The sequence below is a fragment of the Cherax quadricarinatus genome, unplaced genomic scaffold, assembly GCF_038502225.1.
Source record: "Cherax quadricarinatus isolate ZL_2023a unplaced genomic scaffold, ASM3850222v1 Contig757, whole genome shotgun sequence".
NCBI lineage: Eukaryota > Metazoa > Arthropoda > Malacostraca > Decapoda > Parastacidae > Cherax > Cherax quadricarinatus.
The window spans coordinates 114,082-128,672 of record NW_027195783.1 but is presented as its reverse complement, the minus strand read 5'-3'; the positions used below and the strand labels follow the sequence as shown (position 1 = coordinate 128,672).

Here is a 14,591-nt window from a genome sequence, read left to right as displayed (position 1 = left end):
TTGATGCGTTCAGTCCATCAATCTTGTAGAATGTACAGCATAGGGCCGTAGACGAGGTGAGGTAGACGTAGACGTAGTGAGGTGAGGTGAGGCAGGAGGAGGCGGGGTCGTAGTGGTACCATCCACTAGTTTAAGTTGGTCTTTTTCCAAAGGTTGGACAAGTGTTGAAGAATTCTTTGTATCAATCAATCAATCAATCAAGTTTATTCTCTATAAGGGTTACAATGCGGGGTTTACAGGTTTTGGATATTGTGTGGTTTACATGTTATAAAATACTAATTACAGAGGGGTCACTAGGACACCTAGCATGGCTAGGCATTTCGGGCAGACTTAGATTAATTCTTAACATTAAATCCTTACAGATTATGGTATTAAGGCTAAGTGACTACATCATAATTTGTGAGTTTAGCAATGTGAATGCTTTTGTTTTGGCACAATACAAAGTGTCTATATTGGAGTATCATAGGCAAACTTATGACTAGTTAGGATTTATTATTTTAAGATTAAGATTAGTATTTCTGGGTTTATAGTCAGTGGGTGAGTGAGTGTAATTGTGAACCACCAGGTGGTTATCATGTAGTTAGTTGTCGGGGTGGATCAGGGAGATAAGATGTTTTCTAACTGCAGTTTTGAAAGTGATGAATGTGTCTGCAGTTCTAGAGTTCTCAGGGAGGGTGCTCCAGATTTTAGGTCCTTTGAAATACATTGAATTTTAGTAAAGGTTTAGTCGAACACGGGGAATGTCATAGAGATGTTTGTGTCTGGTGTTATGCCTGTGGATCCTGTCACAACTATCAAGAATCCCATGATGTTATCCAACCTCTGGACGAAGACCAACTTCGACTAGTGGATGGTACCACTATGACCCCGCCTCCTCCTGCTTCGCCTCACCTGACTACAGTATATAAGCCACATCTACGGCCCTATGTTGTACCTTCTACAAGATTGATGGACTGAACGCATCAACTCCAGGCTGAGGGACTGATTACCTCAACCTCCTCCTCTCCTTACACCTTCCTGCTTTGTATTGGACTGATAAAACCACTGTATGGCGAAACGTTTCTTTAATAAAGATACCCATACACTGCATAAGTATCTCAATCTTCAACTTATCGGTTTCAAACCATTTATCACATGGCAGAATAATCAACTAAATACATCATAGTGACTTACCAGAGAAGCAATGAATGGAGCCAGAATACCACCAAGACGAGAACACATGGAACAAGCACCAACACCAACACTGCGGTACTCAGTTGGGAAGATCTCGGTAGAGTAGACGAAGGCGATGGCAAACGCTGCAGCGATCCCAAACTTACCCAACATGCTCAAAACAACTACCAGCCAGTCATAACCTATAATAATGGGTAGAAAATTAAAAATATATTACACACTTATAGTAGTGGACTAAAGTACGACTCTGTTGATTCAATAACATAATAAATCACGGAATGGATAGGGTTTAAACCCTGGCCGTTGAATCCTAAAACTTACCATACCACGGGCGGGATTTGAACCCGCGATCAGAGAGTCTCAAAACTCCAGACCGCCGCGTTAGCCACTGGACCAGCTAGCCACAATCCTAAAACTTGTTTGTCAGTGAGTTTAAGACTAATCTTCCATACGTTCAAACCCCATCCGTTCCGTGGTTTGTTTACAATCATGTCATTACAATTTCGTAATGTGATCAAAATAAATCTTCGAATTTCGCCTTTGAGTCTCTAAAGACAAAACAGAGTCATAAATACTGGTAATCCACAGAGCCAACATAAACTAATTTATCATTTGTAATTGATAGGGCTCTGGTGGCCTGGTGGTTAACGCTCTCGCTTCACACGGTGAGGGCCTGGGTTCGATTCCCAGCCAGAGTAGAAACATTGGACGTGTTTCCTTCCACCTGTTGTCTATGTTCCCCATCAGTAAAATGGGTACCTGGGTGTTAGTCGACTGGTGTGGGTCGCATCCTGGGACACTGACCTAAGGAGGCCTGGTCACAGACCGTTGACCCCCGGAACTCTCTCCAGGTAAACTCCAGATGATCATGCTTAAGATGAGCTGTTGCTAATTAAATTATGACAAAGGTTATAAAACCAGGGCAGTTCTACAGTGATCGTAAACTCACACCTGCTGTAGTGACAGGAACCTGACACCAGCCACATACACAAGAACTGTGATACAGTGGCCAGTGCCAGGAGCTGTGAATCAATCTCTGCAACCACATATGGTTCAGTGTAGCAATGTTTACATGACATCAGCAATATAACAGTGCTACAGTGAGACTAGACTGACACCATCCACATAAGATAAGATAAGATAAGATTTCGTTCGGATTTTTAACCCCCGAGGGTTAGCCACCCAGGATAACCCAAGAAAGTCAGTGCGTCATCGAGGACTGTCTAACTTATTTCCATTGGGGTCCTTAATCATGTCCCCCAGGATGCGACCCACACCAGTCGACTAACACCCAGGTACCTATTTGCTGCTAGGTGAACAGGACAACAGGTGTAAGGAAACGTGTCAAATGTTTCCACCCGCCGGGAATCGAACCCGGGCCCTCCGTGTGTGAAGCGGGAGCTTTAGCCACCAGACCATTGCAGTGCTACAATGGTATTAGCCTGACACCAGCCACACAGAGAACAGTTACAGTGATCATTACCTCACCCATAACACCAGTGCACAACTAAAGACACTTATGCAACATATGGGAATCTTTATTGAGGAAACGTCTCGCCACACAGTGGCTTCATCAGTCCAATACAAAGTAGGAAGGTGTAAGGAGAGGAGGAGTTTGAGGTAATCAGTCCCTCAGCCTGGAGTCGATGTGTTCAGTCCATCAATCTTGTAGAAAGTACAGCACAGGGTCGTAGACGTGGTTTATGTACTGTAGTCAGGTGAGGTGAAGCAGGAGGAGGCGGGGTCATAGTACATAAACCACGTCTACGACCCTATGCTGTACATTCTACAAGATTGATGGACTGAACACATCGACTCCAGGCTGAGGGACAGGAAGCACACCGGTAAGCTGTCCTAATATACAAGAACAGTTAGAAATAGAAATGCAAATAGCCAGATCTTCACTTTAAGGAGGTTAGTAGTACAATATTCAAGGGGTTACTAGTATAACTATAGTAAATCAACCATTCAAATCACATTATGAAGCTCTGTGTAGTCTGCAGTCAATCAAACAAATGAGCTTCCACATGGATAAATTGCCATTTTTGTGGAAATTGGTGTCACGCCTCTTGTGCAGATATCCAAGAACTAGCTACAAGCAGTATTAAATCAGGGAAGTGTTTTTGGGCATGCCCAAATGAGATCAATCTGTGGACTAAAATCACACTAGTATTAAAAGAGGATAACATCAAAGCTGCCTTCATAGAAAACCTGGAAGCATTCTATAACAGATGGGAACATAAAAAGTCTGGGCTGAATGGTACTGCCCTTGATACTGGCCATGTAGTCAGAAACTGTAAGGCTGGAGGTGCTGCCCCGCTAGTCAGTAAATGTGGGGCTCATAATGCTGTCCTGGGAGGCAGTAATGGTGAAGCTGGAGGTGCTTCCCTGGTAGTCAGCAAATGTGGGGCTGATAATGCTGTCCTGGAAGGTAGTAATGGTGAAGCTGGAGGTGCTGTCCTGGGAGACAGTAATGGTGAGGATGGAGGTGCTGTCCTGGGAGACAGTAATGGTGAGGATCGAGGTGCTGTCCTGGGAGACAGTAATGGCGAGGATGGAGGTGCTGTCCGGGGAGACAGTAATGGTGAGGATGGAGGTGCTGTCCTGGGAGACAGTAATGGTGAGGATCGAGGTGCTGTCCTGGGAGACAGTAATGGCGAGGATGGAGGTGCTGTCCGGGGAGACAGTAATGGTGAGGATGGAGGTGCTGTCCTGGGAGACAGTAATGGCGAGGATGGAGGTGCTGTTCTGGTAGACAGTAATGGTGAGGCTGGAGGTGCTGTCCTGGGAGACAGTAATGGTGAAGCTGGAGGTGCTGTCCTGGGAGACAGTAATGGTGAGGATGGAGATGCTGTCCAGGTAGTCAGTAAATGTACGCATGAGGGAATGCATATAAATGACCTCGAGGGAGACAGGAGCTGTAGTGGGGAAACAAGAGTAGTCAATGACAAGATAAAACCAATGTTACAAACTAGTAATACCACAGGAGATAGCAAACAAGGGGACTCCATTAGCAATAGTGAGGATATATTACCAGAAACAACTGGTGATAGCTCCATTGTTAGTACTAGTGAGGATAGAAATGAGACAGGTAAACATGCACCAACAGGGAATACAGTCACAGAAACCCAAGGCAAATGGAAACCAAGCCTGTGCACATACTATGCATTTGGTATCTGTAGGCATGGGAAATCTGGAAAAACAGATGGGACGTGCAACTATGACCACCCTAGAAAATGCCGTGTCCATATGACAATAGGAAAATGCAAACTCCCTTCCTGTAAGCTTTTTCACCCTGAAATGTGTCCCTCTTCAGTAGAGGAAAGACTGCAATAACTTAAATTGCCAGGCACACCATCTAAAGGGGACAAAAAGATACAAAACATCCAGGCCATGGGAAAACCTGTGTAGCCACAGCCACTCAAGAGGGAGAGTTTTTTTTAGTGCCAGGAAGGTAAAAAAAAAACTGGCAGGAAATGGCAGAAATCATATGCCAAATCCAGTCATTTCTGGAGTGGAACCACAGTCGATGGCCTCCACTTCAAACCAACAGATACAGACACTAGTGCCGGAAAAAAAAAAGTCCCTCCCAGTACCACCAATACCACTAGTCCGATGACATTCTTCTTTCCAAAAATACAGGGTCTAAAGCCAGCAACGAACAACAAAATACCTTTCATCCGTGGACTGCTTGCAGAGGCAAAGGCAATGTTCGCGGCTTTCACAGAGACCCATATAAAGGATCACTTGGACAACGAAATATGGATCCCAGGTTACAACCTATACAGATGTGACAGAGTGAACAGGCAAAAAGGGGGGGGGGGCTGGCCTGTATATCGCACAGAACTGCATAATGCCTCAAATGATGTAGTGGAAGTTTTAGCAGTAAAGGTCGAGAACCAAAACCTAGTCATTGTGGTAGTCTACAAGCCTCCGGATGCAACATCCCAGCAATTCCAGGAACAGCTGTTAAAAATTGACCACTGTCTGGAAAATCTACCAGCTCCTGCCCCCAACATCTTGCTCCTGGGGGATTTCAACTTGAGGCACCTAAAATGGAGGAATATAGCAAATAATGTTGTTGCAGTGATAACACCAGGAGGCAGCTCTGACGAGAACTCACACACACACACGAGCTTTTAAATCTCTGCACAAAATTCAACTTAAACCAGCAAATAATAGAGCCTACTAGTCTGGAGAATACACTAGACCTCATCTTCACTAACAATGATGATGTGATACGAAATGTCACCATATCAAAAACAATATACTCAGATCACAACATAATCGAGGTTCAGACATGTATGCACGGAGCCCCAGACCGACAAAATGAGATTAGTCACGAGGGAGCATTCACCAAATTCAACTTCAATAACAAGAACATAAAGTGGAACCAAGTAAACCAAGTCCTAACCGATATACGCTGGGAAGATAGACTAAGCAACACAGACCCCAACTTATGCCTAGAACAGATTAACTCGGTGGCACTCGATGTATGCTCAAAGCTTATTCCTTTAAGAAAAAGGAGGAGTAGATGTAAAATAGACAGAGACAGGTGCTCCCTTTACAGGCGACAGAAAAGAATAACAGAGCGGCTAAAGGAGGCCAATACATGTATATCTGAAATGCATAGGGAGACACTGGTCAGAGAAATAGCAAACATCTAACTTAAGCTAAAGGAATCTTATAGGAGTCAGGAATCGCGGGAAAAACTAAGAGCCATAAATGAAATCGAGAGAAGCCCAAAGTATTTCTTTTCTTATGCCAAATCAAAGTCGAGAACAACATCCAGTATTGGGCCCCTACTTAAACAAGATGGGTCCTACACAGATGACAGCAAGTAAATGAGTGAGCTACTTAAGTCCCAATATGACTCAGTTTTTAGCAAGCCGCTAGTCAGACTGAGAGTCGAAGATCAAAATTAATTTTTTTATGAGAGAGCAACAGAATTTGGCTAACACAAGCCTATCTGATATTATCCTAACACCAAATGACTTCGAACAGGCGATAAATGACATGCCCATACACTCTGCCCCAGGGCCAGACTCATGGAACTCCGTGTTCATCAAGAACTGCAAGAAGCCCATATCACGAGCCTTTTCCATCCTATGGAGAGGGAACATGGACACGGGGGTCGTCCCACAGCTACTAAAAACAACAGACATAGCCCCACTCCACAAAGGGGGCAGTAAAGCAATAGCAAAGAGCTACAGACCGATAGCACTAACATCCCATATCATAAATATTTTTGAAAGGGTCCTAAGAAGCAAAATCCCCACCCATCTAGATACCCATCAATTACACAACCCAGGGCAACATGGGTTTAGAGCAGGTCGCTCCTGTCTGTCTCAGCTACTGGATCACCTCGACAAGGTCCTAGATGCCCTAGAAGACTATACAGACTATATGCCCTATACAGACTTTGGAAAAGCCTTCGACAAGTGTGACCAGGCGTAATAGCGCACAAAAATGCGTGATAAAGGAATAACAGGAAAAGTTGGTAGATGGATCTATAATTTCCTCACAAACAGAACACAAAGAGTAGTAGTAAACAGAGTAAAGTCTGACGTGGCTACGGAGAAAAGCTCTGTTCCACAAGGCACAGTACTCACTCCCATCTTGTTTCTCATCCTCATATCTGACATAGACAAGGATGTCAGCCACAGCACCGTGTCTTCCTTTGCAGATGACACCCGAATCTGCATGACAGTGTCTTCCATTGCAGACACTGCAAAGCTCCAGGCGGATATCAACCAATTCTTTCAATGGGCTGCAGAAAACAATATGAAGTTCAAGGATGGGATATTTCAATTACTCCGATATGGTAAACATGAGGAAATTAAAACTTCATCAGAGTACAAAACAAACTCCTTCCACAAAATAGAGCGAAACACCAACGTCAAAGACCTGGGAGTGATCATGTCGGAGGATCTCACCTTCAAGGACCATAACATTGTATCAATCGCATCTGCTAGAAAAATGACAGGATGGATAATGAGAACCTTCAAAACTAGGGAGGCCAAGCCCATGATGACACTCTTCAGGTCACTTGTTCTATCTAGGCTGGAATATTGCTGCACACTAACAGCACCTTTCAAGGCAGGTGAAATTGCTGACCTAGAAAATGTACAGAGAACCTTCACGGCGCACATAATGGAGATAAAACACCTCAATTACTGTGAGTGCTTGAAGTTCCTGAACCTGTATTCCCTGGAATGCAGGCGGGAGAGATACATGATTATATACACCTGGAAAATCCTAGAGGGACTAGTACCGAACTTGCACACGAAAATCACTCACAACGAAAGCAAAAGACTCGGCAGATGATGCAACATCCTCCCAATGAAAAGCAAGGGTGTCACTAGCATGTTAAGAGACAATACAATAAGTGTCAGGGGCCCGAGACTGTTCAACTGCCTCCCAGCATGCATAAGGGGGATTGAAAATAGACCCCTGGTTGTCTTCAAGCAGGCGCTGGACAAGCACCTAAAGTCGGTACCTGACCAGCCGGGCTGTGGCTCATACGTTGGATTGCATGCAACCTGGTTGATCAGGCTCTGATCCACCAGGAGGCCTGGTCACAGACCGGGCCATAGGGGCATTGACCCCCAGAACTCTCTCCAGGTAAACTCCAGGTATATATCAAACTCCTCCTCTCCTTACAGTTAGTTAGTTTAATATGTTTATTATGCACCCCATACCCATCCTGTGGGCGGTAGTCAAAAGATTACAGAGGTACATAATGGGTCCAGGGACTGGGCCTCAAAGTTTTGATAGCTGAGCAAGCTACAGAGGCAATGAACTCACAATTTACAAAGGTAATGAACTCACAATTTACAAAGGTAATGAACTCCAGGTAGGTCTAGTCACAATCATTACAAGTTACAAAGGTATTTACAGATTACAGAGGTACACAATGGGTCCAGGGACCGGGCTCCAAAGTTTTGATGGCTGAACTAGGTACAAGGTAATGAACTCACAAGTTACAAAGGTAATGAACTCACAAGTTACAAAGGTAATGAATACTGTAAGAATGGTTACTTACGTTTATACATGGCTGCAATCATGAACAAATTTTAGAGTAATGAGCAATTCACACTTCCACACCCGGTCACAACTGTAGTGAGTTATTGGTGCAAATGTTGATTGCTGAGTCTCTCTCTCTCTCACACACCCTTCTGATTTGTATTGAACTGATGAAGCCACTGTGTGGCGAAACGTTTCTTCAATAAAGATTCCCATGTGTTGCATAAGTGTCTCAATCATCAACTTGTCGGTTTTGAACCATTTATCATATAAAGTTATCTAACCCTGACAGCATAACGATACATCAGAGCAGTATTACAGTTATCTTAACACCAGTAATGTAACTCCAGAGCAATACTCCAGTGATCAGTGCCTGACACCAGCAGCATAACATTAGAATAGTTAACCAAATCCCTGGCATTCATGTCATTTCTTCCATAGCAGAGGTCTCAGTTGTCAATGAATGTTACTACATTGTAAGGAAAATACAACAACATTCATTGACAATTGGAACCTCTTCTATGGCAGAAATGACATGTATGCTAGGGATGAGGGTTTCACTTATCTAGGTCTGGGATGGGGGCACTGGCCAGTACAGTGGAGGGAGCTGTTATAGCTTTAAACTAGAGATAGTGGTATGGGTTTTGGGGGGCAGAACAATGACGTAACAGTGTAGTAATATTGTCAGTTTTAGGGGAATCAGTAATAGGCAGAATGAAGTGGATATTGGAAAATCAGTGGCACTAGGTGACAAGGGCAGTAACAGGTATAGTGGAAAAACAGAAATGAACAGGAAGAGAAAAGATGGACGAGTTGAGATTAGTTGCTAGTGCAGGTAACATTGATGTATCTGCCATAACTGAGACGTGGTTTAATTCAAATAATCGGGACATGCCTGCTGCATGCCACATTCAGGGTTTTAAATTGTTCCAAGTAGATAGAAGTATCGGGAAGGGGGTGGGGTGGCATTGTATGTCCGAGATCGCTTGAACTGTTGCATAAAAATGAGTATAAAGTCTGAAATAACACATACGGAGTCTGACTGTATAGAATTTTCAGACGGGCAAGAAAGACTACTTTGGGAGGAAATTGTTAGGGCCACAAGGCACAATAACTTAGTAATTCTAGGAGACTTTAACTTTAGTCAGATTGATTGGAATTCCTTGACTGGGAATTTAGAGTTTAACGACTTCTTAAAAATAGTTCAGGAGAGTTTTTTAAAGCAGTTTGTTACAGAACCTACAAGGGGAAATAACCTGATTGACTTGATTCTGGCAAACAAAGAAACCCTTGTTTATAATTTAGAAACTACGGAGGAACTTGGCACAAGCAACCACAAATCAATTACATTTAACATTGAATGGAAGTATGATAATATGGATAACTCAGTAATGGTCCCAGATTTTCGCTTAGCAGATTACGATGGGCTTAGAGAACACTTATCATCTGTTGACTGGGGTAACAAAGAGAGCTATCAGTATGACAGCTTCCTAAACACATGCTGCCCAAAGAATGTTTATTCCATTTTAAGAAATATGATCGAACAGAAATGACCCGAAATGGGTGAATAATAAACTCAAAATCTTTTACGGCAGAAGAAAGGAATTCATTGGCAAAGCAGAGGTGAGGGTTATCTTGTGAATCAATGTATCAACATTAAGAGGGACGTTGAAAATCTGTTTGCCTGGCCATGGGCAAGGCTCGTCTGGCACTTGCCTGGTCAACCAGGCTGTTGCTGCTGGAGGCCTGCTACCCCGCATATCCAACATAGCCTGGTTGATCTGGCAATTGGTGAAGATACTTGTCCAGTTTCTTCTTGAAGGTTTCTATACTTACCTGGAGTTTACCTGGAGAGAGTTCCGGGGGTCAACGCCCCCGCGGCCCGGTCTGTGACCAGGCCTCCTGGTGGATCAGAGCCTGATCAACCAGGCTGTTGCTGCTGGCTGCACGCAAACCAACGTACGAGCCACAGCCCGGCTGGTCAGGAACTGACTTTAGGTGCTTGTCCAGTGCCAGCTTGAAGACTGCCAGGGGTCTGTTGGTAATCCCCCTTATGTGTGCTGGGAGGCAGTTGAACAGTCTCGGGCCCCTGACACTTATTGTATGGTCTCTTAACGTGCTAGTGACACCCCTGCTTTTCATTGGGGGGATGTTGCATCGTCTGCCAAGTCATTTGCTTTCGTAGTGAGTGATTTTCGTGTGCAACTTTGGTACTAGACCCTCTAGGATTTTCCAGGTGTATATAATCATGTATCTCTCCCGCCTGCGTTCCAGGGAATACAGGTTTAGGAACCTCAAGCGCTCCCAGTAATTGAGGTGTTTTATCTCCGTTATGCGCGCCGTGAAGGTTCTCTGTACATTTTCTAGGTCAGCAATTTCACCTGCCTTGAAAGGTGCTGTTAGTGTGCAGCAATATTCCAGCCTAGATAGAACAAGTGACCTGAAGAGTGTCATCATGGGCTGGACATCCCTAGTTTTGAAGGTTCTCATTATCCATCCTGTCATTTTTCTACCAGATGTGATTGATACAATGTTATGGTCCTTGAAGGTGAGATCCTCCGACATGATCACTCCCAGGTCTTTGACGTTTGTGTTTCGCTCTATTTTGTGGCCAGAATTTGTTTTGTACACTGATGAAGATCTAATTTCCTCGTGTTTACAATATCTGAGTAATTGAAATTTCTCATCGTTGAACTTCATATTGTTTTCTGCAGCCCACTGTAAGATTTGGTTGATGTCTGCCTGGAGCCTTGCAGTGTCTGCAATGGAAGACACTGTCATGCAGATTCGGGTGTCATCTGCAAAGGAAGACACGGTGCTGTGGCTGACATGCTTGTCTATGTCGGATATGAGGATGAGGAACAAGATGGGAGCACGTACTGTGCCTTGTGGAACAGAGCTTTTCACCGTAGCTGCCTCGGACTTTGCTCTGTTGACTATTACTCTTTGTGTTCTGTTTGTGAGGAAATTATAGATCCATCAACCAACTTTTCCTGTTATTCCTTTATCACGCATTTTGTGTACTATTACGCCATGGTCACGATTGTCAAAGGCTTTTGCAAAGTCAGTATATATTACATCTGCATTCTTTTTGTCTTCTAATCCATCTAGGACCTTGTCGTAGTGGTCCAATAGTTGAGAGAGACAGGAGCGACCTGTTCTAAACCCATGTTGCCCTGGGTTGTGTAACTGATGGGTTTCTAGATGGGTGGTGATCTTGCTTCTTAGGACCCTTTCAAAGATTTTTATGATATGGGATGTTAGTGCTATCGGTCTGTAGTTCTTTGCTGTTGCTTTACTGCCCCCTTTGTGGAGTGGGGCTATGTCTGTTGTTTTTAATAACTGTGGGACAAGCCCCGTGTCCATGCTCCCTTTCCATAGGATGGTAAAAGCTCGTGACAGGGGCTTCATGCAGTTCTTGATGAACACGGAGTTCCATGAGTCTGGTGCTGGGGCAGAGTGCATGGGCATGTCATTTATCGCCTGTTCGAAGTCAGTTGGCGTCAGGATAACATCAGATAGGCTTGTGTTAACCAAATTCTGTGGATCTCTCATAAAAAATTAATTTTGATCTTCGACTCTCAGTCTGGTTAGCGGCTTGCTAAAAACTGAGTCATATTGGGACTTGGTAGCTCACTCATTTCCTTGCTGTCATCTGTGTAGGACGCATCTTGTTTAAGTAGGGGCCTAATACTGGACGTTGTTCTCGACTTTGGGTTTCTCTCGATTTCATTTATGGCTTTTAGTTCTTCCCACGATTCCTGACTCCTATAAGATTCCTTTAGCTTAAGTTTGATGTTTGCTATTTCTCAGACCAGTGACTCCCTACGCATTTCAGATATATTGGCCTCTTTTAGCTGCTCTGTTATTCTTTTCTATCGCCTGTAAAGGGAGCGCCTGTCTCTTTCTATTTTACATCTACTCCTCCTTTTTCTAAGAGGAATAAGCCTTGTGCATACATCGAGTGCCACCAAGTTAATCTGTTCTAGGCATAAGTTAGGGTCTGTGTTGCTTAGTATCTTCCCAGCTTATATCGGTTAGGACTTGGTTTACTTGGTCCCACTTTATGTTTTTGTTATTGAAGTTGAATTTGGTGAATGCTCCCTCGTGACTAGTCTCATTATGTCGGTCTGCGGCTCCACGCATACATGTCTGGACCTCGATTATGTTGTGATCTGAGTATATTGTTTTTGATATGGTGACATTTCGTATCAGATCATCATTGTTAGTGAAGATGAGGTCTAGTATATTCTCCAGTCTAGTAGGCTCTATTACTTGCAGGTTTAAATTGAATTTTGCGCAGAGATTTAAAAGCTCGTGTGTGTGTGTGAGTTCTCGTCAGAGCTGCCTCCTGGTGTTATCACTGCAACAATATTATTTGCTATATTCCTCCATTTTAGGTGCCTCAAGTTGAAATCCCCCAGGAGCAAGATGTTGGGGCCAGGAGCTGGTTGATTTTCCAGACAGTGGTCAATTTTCAACAGCAGTTCCTGGAATTGCTGGGACATTGCATCCGGAGGCTTGTAGACTACCACAATGACTAGGTTTTGGTTCTCAATCTTTACTGCTAAAACTTCCACTACATCATTTGAGGCATTAAGCAGTTCTGTGCAAACAAGTGACTCTGCGATGTACAGGCCAACCCCCCCCCCCTTTTGCCTGTTCACTCTGTCGCATCTGTATACGTTGTAACCTGGGATCCATATTTCGTTTTCCAAGTGATCCTTTATGTGGGTCTCAGTGAAAGCCGCGAACATTGCATTTGCCTCCGCAAGCAGTCTACGGATGAAAGGTATTTTGTTGTTCATTGCTGGCTTTAGACCCTGTATATTTGCAAAGAAGAATGTCATCGGACTGGTGGTATTGGTGGTACTGGGGGGGACTTTTTTTCCGGCATTAGTATCTGTATCTGTTGGTTTGGAGTGGAGTCCATCGACTGTGGTTCCACTGCAGGAATGACTGGATTTGGTGTACGATTTCCTCTATTTCCTGCCATTTTTATTTTCTTCCTGGCACTAAAAAACCTCTCCCTCTTGAGTGGCTGTGACTACACAGGTTTTCCCATGGCCTGGATGTTTTGTATCTTTTTGTCCCCTTTAGATGGTATGCCTGGCAATTTAAGTTATGGCACAGTCCTTCCTGTACTGAAGAGGAACACATTTCAGGGTGAAAAAGCTTACAGGAAGGGAGTTTGCATTTCCTGTTGTCATATGGGCACGGCATTTTCTAGGGTGGTCATAGTTGCACGTCCCATCTGTTTTTCCAGATTTCCCATGCCTGCAGATACCAAGTGCATAGTATGTGCACAGGCTTGGTTTCCGTTTGCCTTGGGTTTTTGTGACTGTATTCCCTGTTGGTGCATGTTTACCTGTTTTATTCCTATCCTCCCTAGCACCAACAATGGAGCTCCCTCCAGTTGTTTTTGGTAATATATCTTCACTATTGCTAGTGGAGTCCTCTTGTTTGCTATTTCATGTGGTATTGCTAGTTTGTAATATTGGTTTTATCTTGTCCTTGACTACACTTGTTTCCCCACTACAGCTCCTGTCTCCCATGGGGTCATTTACATGCATTCCCTCCTGCGTATATTTCCTGACTACCTGGATAAAATCTCCAGCTTCACCATTACTGTCTCCCAGGACAGCACCTCCAGCTTCACCATTACTGTCTCCCAGGACAGCACTATCAGCCGTGTTTCTGATATCTTCTGGCAAGATGTTGAATAGCACTGGGACCCTGGATGTTGTTCCCTTATTGTCCCCACCCCACCGCTGCTCCTCACTGGATTTATTTTGCACTTCCTCGCATACCTCTCACTCCAGTATGTTGTTATGGCAGTGTGCAAATTTGGGACCAATCCCTCGAGTACTTTCCTGGTGTATATTATCATGTATCTCTCTCTCCTCTGCTCCGGTGAATACATGTTCAAGACTTGCAGGTGTTCCCAGTAATTTAGGTGCTTTACTGGCTCAGAGTGAGCAGTAAGTGATCTTCGTATTTGTTCCTGCTCTGATATTTCTCCTGCTCTGAACGGAGCCGTCAACACTGAGCAATATTCCAAATGAGGGAGCACTAGTGATTTGAAGAGTGTCACTACTGGTATTACTTCCCTGGTTTTGAAAGTTCTAAATACTCCCCCCCTCCCCATCATCTTCCTGGCTGTCATGATCTTTGTCTTGATAAGATTTCCTTCTGATTTTTAACCCCGGAGGGTTAGCGAGCCAAGATAACCCAAGAAAGTCAGTGCGTCATCAAGGACTGTCTGACTTATTTTCATTGTGCTTCTCGATGTTGTCCCCCAGGATGCCACCCACACCAATCCACTAACACCCAGGTACCTATTTGCTGCTAGGTGAACAGGACAACAGGTGTAAGGAAACGTGTCAAAATAT

General features: G+C 44.1%; 1 protein-coding gene across 1 annotated transcript in view; it reads right to left on the bottom strand.

The window, feature by feature from the left end:
• Window positions 1–1,173: 1,173 nt before the first annotated feature.
• The window catches only part of LOC128703267 (organic cation transporter protein), a gene marked incomplete at its 3' end in the record, with an annotated part of 91,618 nt that continues 78,200 nt past the window's right edge, over window positions 1,174–14,591 (bottom strand). The window contains 1 exon segment of the mRNA XM_070080647.1: window positions 1,174–1,355. Coding sequence (XP_069936748.1) covers window positions 1,174–1,355 — 182 coding nt within the window.